This window comes from Ovis canadensis, chromosome 25, assembly GCF_042477335.2.
Source record: "Ovis canadensis isolate MfBH-ARS-UI-01 breed Bighorn chromosome 25, ARS-UI_OviCan_v2, whole genome shotgun sequence".
In the NCBI taxonomy this organism is placed as follows: domain Eukaryota; kingdom Metazoa; phylum Chordata; class Mammalia; order Artiodactyla; family Bovidae; genus Ovis; species Ovis canadensis.
This window is the reverse complement of record NC_091269.1, coordinates 20,836,572-20,850,445: the sequence shown is the minus strand read 5'-3', so window position 1 is coordinate 20,850,445 and position 13,874 is coordinate 20,836,572. Positions and strand designations below refer to the sequence as shown.

At 42.9% G+C, this 13,874-nt stretch overlaps 1 protein-coding gene across 1 annotated transcript in view; it reads left to right on the top strand.

Moving 5' to 3' along the window:
* Window positions 1–13,874, top strand: part of FMN2 (formin 2) — a 354,330-nt gene that overhangs the window by 338,437 nt on the left and 2,019 nt on the right. Inside the window, exon 17 of the mRNA XM_070289497.1 lies at window positions 12,804–12,885. Coding sequence (XP_070145598.1) covers window positions 12,804–12,885 — 82 coding nt within the window. The remainder of the gene's footprint in view (window positions 1–12,803; window positions 12,886–13,874) is intronic.

The following is a 13,874-nucleotide window of genomic DNA, read 5'->3' as shown; positions in this document are numbered from 1 at the left end:
TGGCTTGGAGAATTTTGAGCATTACTTTACTAGCATGTGAGATGAGTGCAATTGTGCGGTAGTTTGAGCATTCTTTGGCATTGCCTTTCTTTGGGATTGGAATGAAAACTGACCTTTTCCAGTCATGTGGCCACTGCTGAGTTTTCCAAACTTGCTGGCATATTGAGTGCAACACTTTCACTTCAGGATTTGAAATAGCTCCACTGGAGTTCCATCACCTCCACTAGCTTTGTTCGTAGTGATGCTTTCTAAGGCCCACTTGACTTCACATTCCAGGCTGTCTGGCTCTAGGTGAGTGATCACACTATCGTGATTATCTGTGTCATGAAGATCTTTTTGTACAGTTCTTCTGTGTATTCTTGCCACCTCTTCTTAATATCTTCTGCTTCTGTTAGGTCCATACCATTTCTGTCCTTTATCGAGCCCATCTTTGCATGAAATGTTCCCTTGGTATCTCTAATTTTCTTGAAAGATCTCTAGTCTTTCCCATTCTGTTGTTTTCCTCTATTTCTTTGCATTGATGTCTGAAGAAGAGTTTCTTATCTCTTCTTTCAGGAAATCTTAAGTCATGTTAAAACACACACAGACACAAAATAGGTAATATGTGTATATGTGATCTGAAATGACTCATGTATTCCAAATACACTTTTTTCAGATCTAATCTCCATGAGAGGAGTCAGATTGTCCAAGTTTTCTCAATCTGTAGTTCTAATGGAGAAGAGATAAATCCTTAGGAAAAAAAAAGAGTGGCTATGATAATGGTTAAAATAAATAAAAGGGGGAAGAAATGTGTTCACCTTTGCTCTGGTGTAAAGCCCCATCTCTCACTTCTGTCTTGTTGGGCCTCCACCCTCTCACCAGAATGTCCCATCTACCACCTACTGGGCCCTTGCCTGGATCTGAATCTTCACTTAGGACCCCTCCCCATGAGCCCCTGACCAAGCCGCTGCTCAAGATCTTTGCTTCTACTTATCATAAACAGGCTTAGAAACGTGAACCATGGGCAACTGCTAGATCAGGAGAGGACGTATGAGCCCTTGAGAAGAAAGCAGACGTTTCTTGGGGCAAGGACAGACCTTTTACATGGTGCTTCCTGGCCAGTGTGCCCGCAGTGAGGACTGGCTATCCTGGTGCTTGGAACTGGCCGTGGAAGCGCAGCATGGCCTTGGACACGGGCATTGCTAGTCTATTCAGCTGTCCAGATGAAGAGCCATCGTGGCAAAGAAGTGTCCTCCAGTCCAGGCTCCTTAGTTTCTGTGGAAAGCTCTTGTTTATAATTTGTTCCTCCTTAAAAGGACCTTTAGATCATTAGCACCATGGTTGTCATCATCATCATCAAAGTTATTACACATGCATAATATTTCTCATCTGCATATTATAATTCCATATCAAACTCAAATTTTGTCTGCTTCCTCTTTTTTATTTTTTAAATTTTTAATTGAAGTATAGTTGATTTATAATGCATTAACTTCTGCTGTACAGCAAAGTAATTCAGTCATACATATATCCATTATGATTTATCTCAGGATATTGAATATATATCCTGAGATATATATTCTCAGTGCTATACAGTTCTCTGTGCTATACGGTAGGACCTTGTTGTTTTTCCATTCTATATATAAGAGTTTGCATCTGCTAGTCCCATCCTCCCACTCCATCCCTCCTCCAGCCCCCTCCTTCTTGGCAACCGCAAGTCTGTCCTCTATGTAAATCTATTTCTGTTTCATATATAAGTTCACTTGAGTCTTATTTTGGATTCCACATATAAGTGATGTCATATGATATTTGTCTTTCTTCATCTGACTGACTTCACTAGTATGGATTCACCCATCCCTGGATCCATGTTCCTAGATGGACCTAGAGAATGGTGAACCTCCATTGTATTGAATATATATGTACTGCATCTTTGCCCATTCATTTGTCTGTGGGCATTTAGGTTTTTTCCATGTCTTGACTATTGTAAGTAGTGCTGCTGTTGGGGTGCACATTGGGGTGCATGTATCTCTTTGAATTACAGTTTTCTCTGAATCTATGCCCAGGAGTGGGATTGCTGGATCTTCTGGTACCTCTGTTTTTGTGAGGAATCTCCATACTGTTCTCCATGGTGACTGCACCAACTCATGCTTGCTCTTTCTGAATGTTGTCTTACGTGAAGCCCATGAGCATTTTATTTCATTCTATTTTGATTTATTTTGCTTTTGGGTGTTTTGTTTGTTTGTTTATTAAAATAAATGATAAAACACCCAGGATCCCCGATACTTTGAGTATCTTTCTAAGTTTGAAAACTTTAATCACTTTCATCTGCCATTTTATCTTACTGAGCAATGTTGACATTCTCTGGATAATCCGCCAGCTTTCTCCCCAACTCCCCCACCAAGCCCTGGCCACTCTACATTTACTCAAAGGGCAGGTGGCATTCTCCCATCATGAGCCATCGTGTTGTCCATAGGTTACACTTGACAACATGAAAACTAAGGCTCAGAGGGGAATGAAGGTGCCCTGTGTTAGTGCTCAGTGAGGAAAGAGGCCTGCTCTGTCCTCTGGGGACTCAGGGCGAAGGGAAGAGAGAGCTGAAGTAGGTGCGGCAGCGTAAGTGCGCCTGTCAGACAGTATTCCGTGACAGGTCAGCAGGGACTTGAAGGAAGTGAAGGAATAACGCAGGGGCTACAGTGGAAACAGTGGCAGACTTTTTTTTTTGGGGGGGGGGCTCCAAAATCACTGCAGATGGTGACTGCAGCCATGAAATTAAAAGACGCTTACTCCTTGGAAGGAAAGTTATGACCAACCTATGTAGCATATTCAAAAGCAGAGACATTACTTTGCCAACAAAGGTCCATCTAGTCAAGGCTATGGTTTTTCCAGTGGTCATGTATGGATGTGAGAGTTGGACTGTGAAGAAAGCTGAGCACCGAAGAATTGAAGCTTTTGAACTGTGGTGTTGGAGAAGACTCTGAGAGTCCCTTGGACTGCAAGAAAAGCCAACCAGTCAATTCTAAAGGAGATCGTCCTGCGTGTTCATTGGAGGGACTAATGCTAAAGCTGAAACTCCAATACTTTGGCCACCTCATGCAAAGAGTTGACTCATTGGAAAAAGACTCTGATGCTAGGAGGGATTGGGGGCAAGAGGAGAAGAGGATGACAGAGGATGAGATGGCTGGATGGCATCATTGACTCGATGGACATGAGTTTGAGTGAACTCCAGGAGTTGGTGATGGACAGGGAGGCCTGGCGTGCTGCAATTCATGGGGTCGCAAAGAGTTGGACACGACTGAGTGAGTGAACTGAACTGACCTGATGGAGATAGAACATTCCAGCCAGGAAGAGTGGCAAGTGCAAAGCCTGAGGGAGGCAGATGCAGTGAGCATCCTGAACAGAGTGAGCAGGAGGAAAGAGGTGGAAGATGACTGCGCAGAGGGGTGCTGGGCCAGATCATGGAGCCTGGTGGACCATGTGGAAGAGGCTTCAGAAGAAGGGCATAAACCAGAGCCATATAACATGCTGTGGTGCTTGCAGGAGCAGGGGGAATCAGTGTCTTCACAAGGGCAGGCACCATTAGGTAGTCAGTGACAGACGCCTGGTTAGATGGACGCAGGAGAAGAGGATGATGGGTAGCTTTCTGGAGGAGCCAGTACACTCGGAGGTCAGCAGAGAAAGAAGGTCTTGCTGGAGGGGCAAGAGTGAGGGATTTTTTTTTTTTATGGAGGAATCAACAGCATATTTTTAGCCTGAAAGGAATAATCCAGTAGAGGAAAAAACTGTGGTTTTGTTCTCCCTTAATATGCATGTTTCCTAGAGGCGCTCCTGCCTTGTATTGCCCACATCTTTCTTGCACGTGATTCCGAACCACTGTTGTGTAAATAGCTCTGCTGTACTCTCTTTTGAGTGTCACGGGAGGAAACGTGATAAACTCTCTGTGTCTATAGTCTAATAGTCTGTAGTCTGTGTCTATGTCTAATAGTCCTTGAGGCTTCCCTTGTGGCTCAGACAGTAAAGAATCTGCATGCAATGCAGGAGACCTGGGTTCCATCCCTGGGTCAGGAAGATCCCCTGGAGAAGGGAGTGGCTACTCACTCCAGTATTCTTGCCTGGAGAATTCCAATTTTCTTGGGCTCCAAAATCAAAGCAGATGGTGGCTGTAGCCATGAAATTAAAAGATGCTTGCTCACTGGAAGAAAAGCTATGACAAACCTAGGCAGTATATTAAAAAGCAGAGACATCACTTTGCCAACAAAAGTCTGTATAGTGAAAGCTATGGTTCTTTCAGTAGTCATGTATGGATGTGAGAGTTGGACCATAAAGAAGGCTGAGCATGGAAGAATTAATGCTTTCAAACTGTGGTGCTAGAGAAGACTCTTGAGAGTCCCTTGGACACAAGATCAAACCAGTCAATCCTAAAGGAAATCAACCCAGAATATTCATTGGAAGGACTGATGTTGAAGCTGAAGCTCCCATACTTTGGCCACCTGATACGAAGAGCCAGCTCATTGGAAGAGACCCTGATGGTAGGGAAGATTGAAGGCAGGAGGAGAAGGAGATGACAGAGGATGAGATGGCTGGAAGGCATTGGTGACTCAATGGACATGAATTTGAGCAAACTCCGGGAGATGGTAAAGAACAGGGAAGCCTGGCATGCTGTGGTCCATGGGGTCACAGAGTCGGGCATGACTGAGCGACTGAGCATTGAGACTACAAAAGCCATAGAAAAGCAAGCCTTCTTTTTTTTAATGAGAGCTTTTTCGCTTTGCTTTGTTCTTTGCTGACCTGGGTCTTGGTTACTGTGCTCAGTCTTTCTCTAGCTGTAGTGAGTGGGGCAGCTCCTCCACGGCACATGGGCTTCTCGTTGCAGGGCACAGGCTCCAGGTGTGCAGGCCTCAGTAGCTGTAGCTCGCAGGCTCTGGAGCCCGTGGGCTCAGTAGCTGTGGTGCATGGGCTGAGTTGCTCATTGGCCTGTGGTATCTTCCCAAACCAAGGATCCAACCCATGTCCCCTGCGTTGACAGGCAGATTACTAACCACTGGATCACCAGGGAAGTCCAAGAGATTTTAAATTAACCATGAAAACTATGTTATCAGGGCTTTAGAGTCCCAACATGTTTATGAATACAAATATTCCTATTTTCAGTGAATGTTTAAAATGTATCATCCAAGCATTTTTAAAGGTTCTAAATGGCATCTTCCAGATTTCTCAACTTTCTGATACCATAGTAAATTTCTTATGGAAGAACAGGGGAAGATGCTCTGGTGTGACAGAATGTAATTCAGGGTCTTATTTACACATGGAGTGTGCACCTTACTATTTAGTCACCTAGGCTCTAACATAGATGCATCTCCCATGTTCAGCAGCACAGAATGTCAGCATTTTCAACACTTGTCAGAGACTCTGAGCACCTACTGGCTGCCACTTGGGTAAGACCACTATGATCTGAGATAACGGGGGAAATGTGCTCCCTGCCCTTGTAGGTTTCTGAGTTGTAGCCCTCTGTCAGGTTATATCACCAAAAAGCAAGGGCACTACACACTCCAAGTGTGTGCTGACTTGCCTCTCCTCACAAATGCCTTCACTGAGGTAAAGCTTAAAATTTACTTTGTTTATAGTGAAGATTTGTGTAAACAAACAAAAAGCCTAGTGGAAAAGTTTCTGTCTTCTGTATTTTTGCCTTTTTACTAACTGCAGTTCACATCCCTTATGTAGACAGCCACACCAAGAATTCTTCCCATATATTAGAATCAAGAAAATGTGGTTGTAGTTTTGTTTTCTCTGGATGATCTTATATGCTTTCCTTTTTCAAAAATGAACACTGTAGCCCATTGTGTTTCCATTAATATGTTTCCTTGAATACGGTTCAGAATTTGTCCAGTTAGACTATTCCTTTCCAGGATCGGGCTTCCCTAGTGGCTCAGACAGTAAAGAATCTGCCTGCAGTGTGGGAGACCCAGAGATTGAACCTGGAATCTCCAGGATCTGGTAAAACACATGCACCCATTTTTCTAGGTATCTTTCTGTTATCAAAAACTATTTTAACCTGCCACATTTTTTATATTCAGGGTTCTAGGAGAGTCAGCATTTCAAAATCAAATACTTCTAAATAAACAGAAATAAAAACAAATATAATAAATATAAATTACTATAATGAATATAAATATATGATAAATATAAATGCATAAGTATAAATAACTATGTTCATGTTAATAACTAGAGGAAGATTTTGTTGGCCGTGTTTTTCATCGTCATCTGCGTTTGCCTTGTGAGGAGGCTATACAGACAGAGGCTTACAGCTTGGGCTGAGGAGGTGTTGTCTGTGTCTGGCTGAATCTGCCACTCACTCTGACCCCGAGTGAGTAATTTGACCGTTTTAAGTTTCAGTTTCTTCATGGTTAAAGTTCGGTAACAGTAATAGGTACCTCAGGAGATGTGTGGAACACACACATCTCCTGAGATGTGTGTATGTGTGTGTATGTGTGTGTATGTGTGTGTGTGTGTGTGTGAAATCTTTGTTTCCTTTGCCTTGAAGTAAGTGAACAGGCTTGTCCTGTGGAACCATCTCTCCTTACCTACAGCCTTTCCAAACCTAGGAAACAGCTGTTTCTTCCTGCGGTAGCTCATGCATATAATGTCCTACATTTATAGAACATTAGACAGTTATCAAAGAGATCCTGAATCTAGGGGATTAACTTGATAACTTGAATGTGTTTTCTTACGAAGAAATGATCCATCTCTTTGGACCCACCTCTTCTCCATAATAACAGTTTCAGGAAACGCTGATGTAAATCATTTCTGCTTATTGGCCTTATACTCGTGAAAGGAATATATTTGCAGCTTTTAGAGCATAAGGATAAAACATATATATCTAATTGTCATGGAATCTTGGACTCTGAACTATGAACAGTCCCCAAAGTTGAGCGGGTCTTGTTGACTAAGTGGCAGACTCCCCTCACGCGTCTGCGCGCTGAGGGCGCATGTGGTGTGGGCTGCACAGAGGCGCCTTCCGCCAGCCCAGCATCCTGAGGCGGGTCCCACAGACCGGTCCCGCAGAGTTCTGAGGCTCCTGTGAAGTCTGGTCAGAAGAGTCGAAGTTGCTGTGAGCTGTTCTAACTGCATCGTCACCCCTGGAGGCACGGATATTGTTGCTTCTCTCGCTGAGTCAGACTGTCAGCGTTAAAGTTCAGAAATCCAACTCTAATTCAGAAATACGTCCCTGACAACACTTAAGTTATTTTCACCTGTAGTCATAAGAACTATTGTGGTTGATTGTTTCTTCTGTATTTTCAGGATTTGTGTGGGTGTGTGGGTGTGTGATCATCGCGGTTATAAAGCAGGGCGGGCGAGCCGGGACTCGGTCCACTCGGCGTCTATACCTACTTGTCTCCTGGAGCCGCACCCCCGCCCCCGCCCAGCCTCCATCCAGAGCCCCTCCCCGCTCTTTCGGATTAAAATATTTTCACTGACCTTAATAGGCTGACAGAGAACTAAAAAGGAAGTAAATGTTTTTCAGATGACATCTTTGGTAGGCTGATTCTAAGAAGTGCAACTTCTAGTCAGCAGCCTAAGCAAAGAAAATGTGAACAAAAACAAACCATGTGAACATGAACACTCTTCTCTCATCACTTCCAGTGGTTTTGAAAAAACAGCATCACCAAAAGCAGAGAGACAAGAAAGAAGGAAAGCTAGCATTATTTTTTAGACGGAACAGTCCAGGTGACTCTGCTAAGCTGGTGAGGGAGGAGAGCACGGCTCTCAGCCCGTGGTTGGAAGACTCTTCTCTGCTCGGGACCTGATGCCCGGACTGGCTCCTGGGACACTCACTTAGACTGGATTATTACTGCTCTGTGTTAGAGGAGTGGCTCCCTTCTCTTTCAGTTGAATGACAAGAGCAGTGTATCTATGGCTTTTATTTCTGTTGGGAAACTAACAAGGTGAAGTCTTGATTAAGGAATGCACCGCCCCCTCCCCAATCCTCACTGGGAGTTAAACTCAAGTGCCAAGCCCTGGCTTCTTCCCTGCTTGCCAGGCTGCTTTCTTCCTTGCTTGCCAGGCTGCTTTCTCTCTCTGTGTAGTGAAGTGAAAGTGCTCAGTCGTGTCCGACTCCAGGCCAGAATACTGGAGTGGGTAGTCTTTCCCTTCTCCAAGGGATCTTCCCAACCCAGGATTGAACCCAGGTCTCCTGCATTGCAGGCGGATTCTTTACCAACTGAGCTATCAGGGAATCCCTTTGTGAAGGAGGTCCTATCCCCTTCTCCTTTCCAACTTGGACATATAGGTCATTTTTGTTTGTTATTTGAAATGTTATCACCACTGTGCCTTTTCACTTAGTATCTAGTTTTGTGATGAACTTCTCTTTCCTACTCAGTTTAAGAAATTTTAGGAATCATTGACTGAGGGGTGAGGCAGAAGGGAAGGGGGTTATCAGCAGGCTCGTGCTTGGAGCTCATGGACTATCCCCAGTGCCCAGGGAAAGGCCTGAGCAGGAGGGGACTGGGGCCTCTCCATCCCTGCTTCCCTCAGTATTTTTCCTCTTACTTCTGCCAGCTCACCTCCAGGGACATGTTCTTTTTTCCTGCCTAAAGTGTGGGGGAAAAGTCTTGTCAGAGTTTTGTTGAAAGAGAACTGGCATTTGGGAGCAGCATTTGCTAGGAGGCTTAGGATAGATGGGCCTGCTTGCAGAGCTGCCCACAAGTGCCTGCATTTCCTGCTTCCAAGCAAGCACATCCTAGGGGACTGACCTGGAACAGAGCCACCTGGCCCGGGAGCTGCTTTTCCGAAATTCCTCTGCACCTGACTTTGGGAATCAATCTCTCAGCCGTCTGGTGCCCAGGGCCCGGCTCCTAGCTCAGCCGTGTGTGCAGCCTGTGTAGGGACACACGAACCACTTGCCCCATCGGTCATGTTCATATCCAGAGCCTGAACCAGTAGGATGGAGGAAGCTCTGGCCTCGGTGGGGAGTCTAGGGCAACAGGGTCCCCTGCAGCACTCCCAGGTTACTCTGTACAGAGTCCTTGCTCTCAGCCCCATTTCCCCTTCTAAGGAAAGTGTGGAAAACTAAGAGTTCTCTTTGAAACCTCTCGGGGCACAACTGCCCTGAACCCTGAGCTGGGGCAACATCCTTGGCATCTGCGCACACCTGTGGCTCTTGCCTGGGTTTCAGGGCCCTCAGCCCTGCGCCAACTCGGGCATCCTGACCACGCTCTCTAGTTCTCCTGCTGTAGGAACGGCCACACTTTTTTTCTGTGTAAAACTGAAAATGTTTGTAGACTGAGCTTTCTGTGATACTTAGAAAATAAGATAGTAAGAAAATTAAGATGCTTTGGTGGTCTAAATACATGTGAAGTCGATTTTTTATTTTTTATTTTTTTTTAAATTTTAAAATCTTTAATTCTTACATGCATTCCCAAACATGAACCCCCCTCCCACCTCCCTCCCCATAACATCTTTCTGGGTCATCCCCATGCACCAGCCCCAAGCATGCTGCATCCTGCGTCAGACATAGACTGGCGATTCAATTCACATGATAGTATACATGTTAGAATGGCATTCTCCCAAATCATCCCACCCTCTCCCTCTCCCTCTGAGTCCAAAAGTCCGTTATACACATCTGTGTCTCTTTCCCTGTCTTGCATACAGGGTCGTCATTGCCATCTTCCTAAATTCCATATATATGTGTTAGTATACTGTATTGGTGTTTTTCTTTCTGGCTTACTTCACTCTGTATAATCGGCTCCAGTTTCATCCATCTCATCAGAACTGATTCAAATGAATTCTTTTTAATGGCTGAGTAATACTCCATTGTGTATATGTACCACAGCTTTCTTATCCATTCATCTGCTGATGGACATCTAGGTTGTTTCCATGTCCTGGCTATTATAAACAGTGCTGCGATGAACATTGGGGTACATGTGTCTCTTTCAATTCTGGTTTCCTCGGTGTGTATGCCCAGCAGTGGGATTGCTGGGTCATAAGGTAGTTCTATTTGCAATTTCTTAAGGAATCTCCACACTGTTCTCCATAGTGGCTGTACTAGTTTGCATTCCCACCAACAGTGTAGGAGGGTTCCCTTTTCTCCACACCCTCTCCAGCATTTATTGCTTGCAGATTTTTGGATCACAGCCATTCTGACTGGTGTGAAGTGGTACCTCATTGTGGTTTTGATTTGCATTTCTCTAATAATGAGTGATGTTGAGCATCTTTTCATGTGTTTGTTAGCCATCTGTATGTCTTCTTTGGAGAAATGTCTATTTAGTTCTTTGGCCCATTTTTTGATTGGGTCGTTTATTTTTCTGGAGTTGAGCTGCATAAGTTGCTTGTATATTTTTGAGATTAGTTGTTTGTCAGTTGCTTCATTTGCTATTATTTTCTCCCATTCCGAAGGCTGTCTTTTCACCTTGCTTATATTTTCCTTTGTTGTGCAGAAGCTTTTAATTTTAATTAGATCCCATTTGTTTATTTTTGCTTTTATTTCCAGAATTCTGGGAGGTGGATCATAGAGGATCCTGCTGTGATTTATGTCTGAGAGTGTTTTGCCTATGTTCTCCTCTAGGAGTTTTATAGTTTCTGATCTTACATTTAGATCTTTAATCCATTTTGAGTTTATTTTTGTGTGCGGTGTTAGAAAGTGATCTAGTTTCATCCTTTTACAAGTGGTTGACCAGTTTTCCCAGCACCACTTGTTAAAGAGATTGTCTTTACTCCATTGTATATTCTTGCCTCCTTTGTCAAAGATAAGGTGTCCATATGTGTGTGGATTTATCTCTAGGCTTTCTATTTTGTTCCATTGATCTATATGTCTGTCTTTGTGCCAGTACCATACTGTCTTGATGACTGTGGCTTTGTAGTAGAGCCTGAAGTCAGGCAAGTTGATTCCTCCAGTTCCATTCTTCTTTCTCAAGATTGCTTTGGCTATTCGAGGTTTTTTGTATTTCCATACAAATCTTGAAATTATTTGTTCTAGTTCTGTGAAAAATGTGGCTGGTAGCTTGATAGGGATTGCATTGAATTTGTAAATTGCTTTGGGTAGTATACTCATTTTCACTATATTGATTCTTCCAATCCATGAACATGGTATATTTCTAAAAAATATTACAAAATGCCTTAAAGAGTCCCAAGTAAATTTAAGAGAGGATCTACTGGATTTTCACTAACTGCTTAAAAAAAAGAGAGAGAATTGCTTTGATCCATCGTGCCTTACTGTGAGCTGTAACAGTAACCTCATAGCTGCTACACTCAACGATTTGTTCCATTCTGTTGTTTTAAAACAGGGATTCATTCAGCTGCATAGTAGATGAATTCTGTCATTAGAAATTTTGCCATCAGGCTTAAGAAATATATTTATAACTCATTTCTTTTGGGAACCAGGTTTCAAGATCTCCATAAGAAGTCTTTTATTAAGATAAATCACAGCTTTGTCAGTTTCTCCAGAAGTACTCTATTTTTAATTCCCAAGGAGAATCACAATAATAAAAATAAATTAACCTAGTAGGTTATTTCCTTTCTAATGGCACCTGTTTTTATTAATAGAATTCCAGTCTACATATTTTTTGGGTGGCTCAGGCGGTAAAGAATCTGTCTGCAATGCAGGAGACCTGGGTTCAGGCCCTGGGTTGAGAAGATCCCCTGGAGAAGGGAATGGCAACCTATTCCAGTATTCTTGCCTAGAGAATTCCAGGGACAGAGGAACTTGGAAGGCTATAGTCCATGGAGTCACAAAGAGTCGGACACAACTGAGCAATTAACACACATATTTCTTACTATTTGCTTATTAGAAGCAATCATTCATAACATTTTATAGCATTTTATAAAGAACTTTTAGTTCCTTTTTTTTTAAAAGCTGCACTAGGTCTTAGTAGCCACACATGGGATCTTTAACTGTGGCATGCAAACTCTTACTTGCAGTGTATGGGATCTAGTTCACTAACCAGAGATTGAACCCAGGCCCCCGCATTGGGAGAAGCCACTGGATCACCAGGGAAGCCCTCTAAAGAACTCTTAAAGTAAAACTTTTTGGATCTTTGCAGCAGCTCTGGGCAGTCCTAGTAGTGATACTGTTCTGCATTCTTGAGCCCCTGTCCTCCCTGCGGGCCACAGGGGGCCAAGCGAGCAGATGCTGCCCCAGCATCAGACCTCAGGGCCAGACTTGCTGTGCAACCTCCCTTCCAATGATGTCCTCTTTTAACTGTTCCTCTGGTACATTCAGTACTGTTTTCCTTGAAGCATGTGTTTAAAAGGAAATCCTAGATGTGCTCAAACATTACTGCTCAGTCTCTATTTTCTGTTTTCAAATGACTGGTTCCCATGCTTGATGACACTCAATTAAAAAAGAAAAATGGTCCCAAGTATTCATTGTATAGATTTCCATGCCTGGGGAAACATAATATGGAAACTGAATCTGAGATCATTTTAAATAAACATATGAGTTCTTATATCATACTGCTTATTTCACTAATGCTTCTGATTTATATGGTAGAGCCATCCCCATTTATGTAATGGAGCCAGTCTTAGCACCCTCACCTGAATATGATGGCTATTTCTTTATTTTCCTGTGTGTAAGACTCCTTTAGTATGCCTAAAAATATAAACGTGCTTGTGTCCTATTCCATTCAACCTTCTTTGATTCCAAGTTAAGAGCCACTGGATGAATTCACCTCTAGCTCTATTATGTTTTTAAATCAAGTATCAGGTAACATTCCTGTGTATGTGATATTATTTTTCTCTAATAAATCAAATCCATCATGATACTTGCTCACCTACTATAGATGGACTGTAGTGATCTTTGTAAGTCTTTGTTTATATCATGTGTTTTTCTCCCCACCTAGAGTAAAAGAAGCTGAAGAGGTGTGTAGGCAGAAAAAGGGAAAGTCACTCTATAAAATAAAACCAAGACATGACTCTGGAATTGTAAGTATTTATTCTGTTTTTTGATTTGTGGTTTTCTCTGGCTTTTAAACACTTTTCTCAGAATATGCAAATCCACCTAATAACATTTTAATCATCTTCCTCTTAAGTTTGAACAAATAGTGAGCTTCCAACTTAGAGAATCTGCTTTTCCTTCTGCCTGTAATCAGGCACCAGAGTCTACAAGAATCTCGGTGTTCAGCATTCAAAGCCTAACCATCAAGACGGATCCACTGAGGGGGTGCATATATGTGGGGGGCTGCTGGTGGAGTTGGGGGCCATCTTTCACTCTCCTCATCATGCATGGGTCACAGCACAGCTGTTGTAATCCCATGAGCACCCTTGGGGCCTAACACAGGGAGTGCCAGGTGCAGCATTGTTCTTTGCTCAGACCAGGAGCTCAGGCCACACAGGGGGCTACCAGCAGCTGTCAGCCCACAGCCAAGTGTAACAAGCCAAGCTGTTCCTTCTTTGCTCGTTTCCCCTTTCAAAATAAAACACCAGGTTGTGCACCAGGAAGGGAAGGGTTTGGTGGACATGATGCGTCCATGTGATGCTGTCTTACACTTTGTTGAATGTTTCAGGGACTATCACTTGGCACTACAGAGTAAGTAAATGCTATTTTAAATGAAAAGTTGGGTTAGACCTTCAAATAGCATTTTGAATTGAGTTCGTCTAATAGAGTGTAAATGGAAGATACTCAAATAACCCAAATTGGGCCACAATTAAACAGCTTTATTTAGAAAAAGTTAGAAATTATATCTGCATTTAAAAGATATTTTCCCTTCCGTTTCTCTGTATCAAAATCTTATTGAACAACAAGTATTATATTATGGTTTGGTTTATGTTCCATCTTTTTGATGAAAGTAAATCTTCAAGTACATGTATAGAATGAGGAGGAATAGTTATTTACTAACCACAATTATGCTGTTATAAGGATAGAAGAGAATTAAATCACATTAACAATGAGATGAAAGTGTGTTAGTCACTCA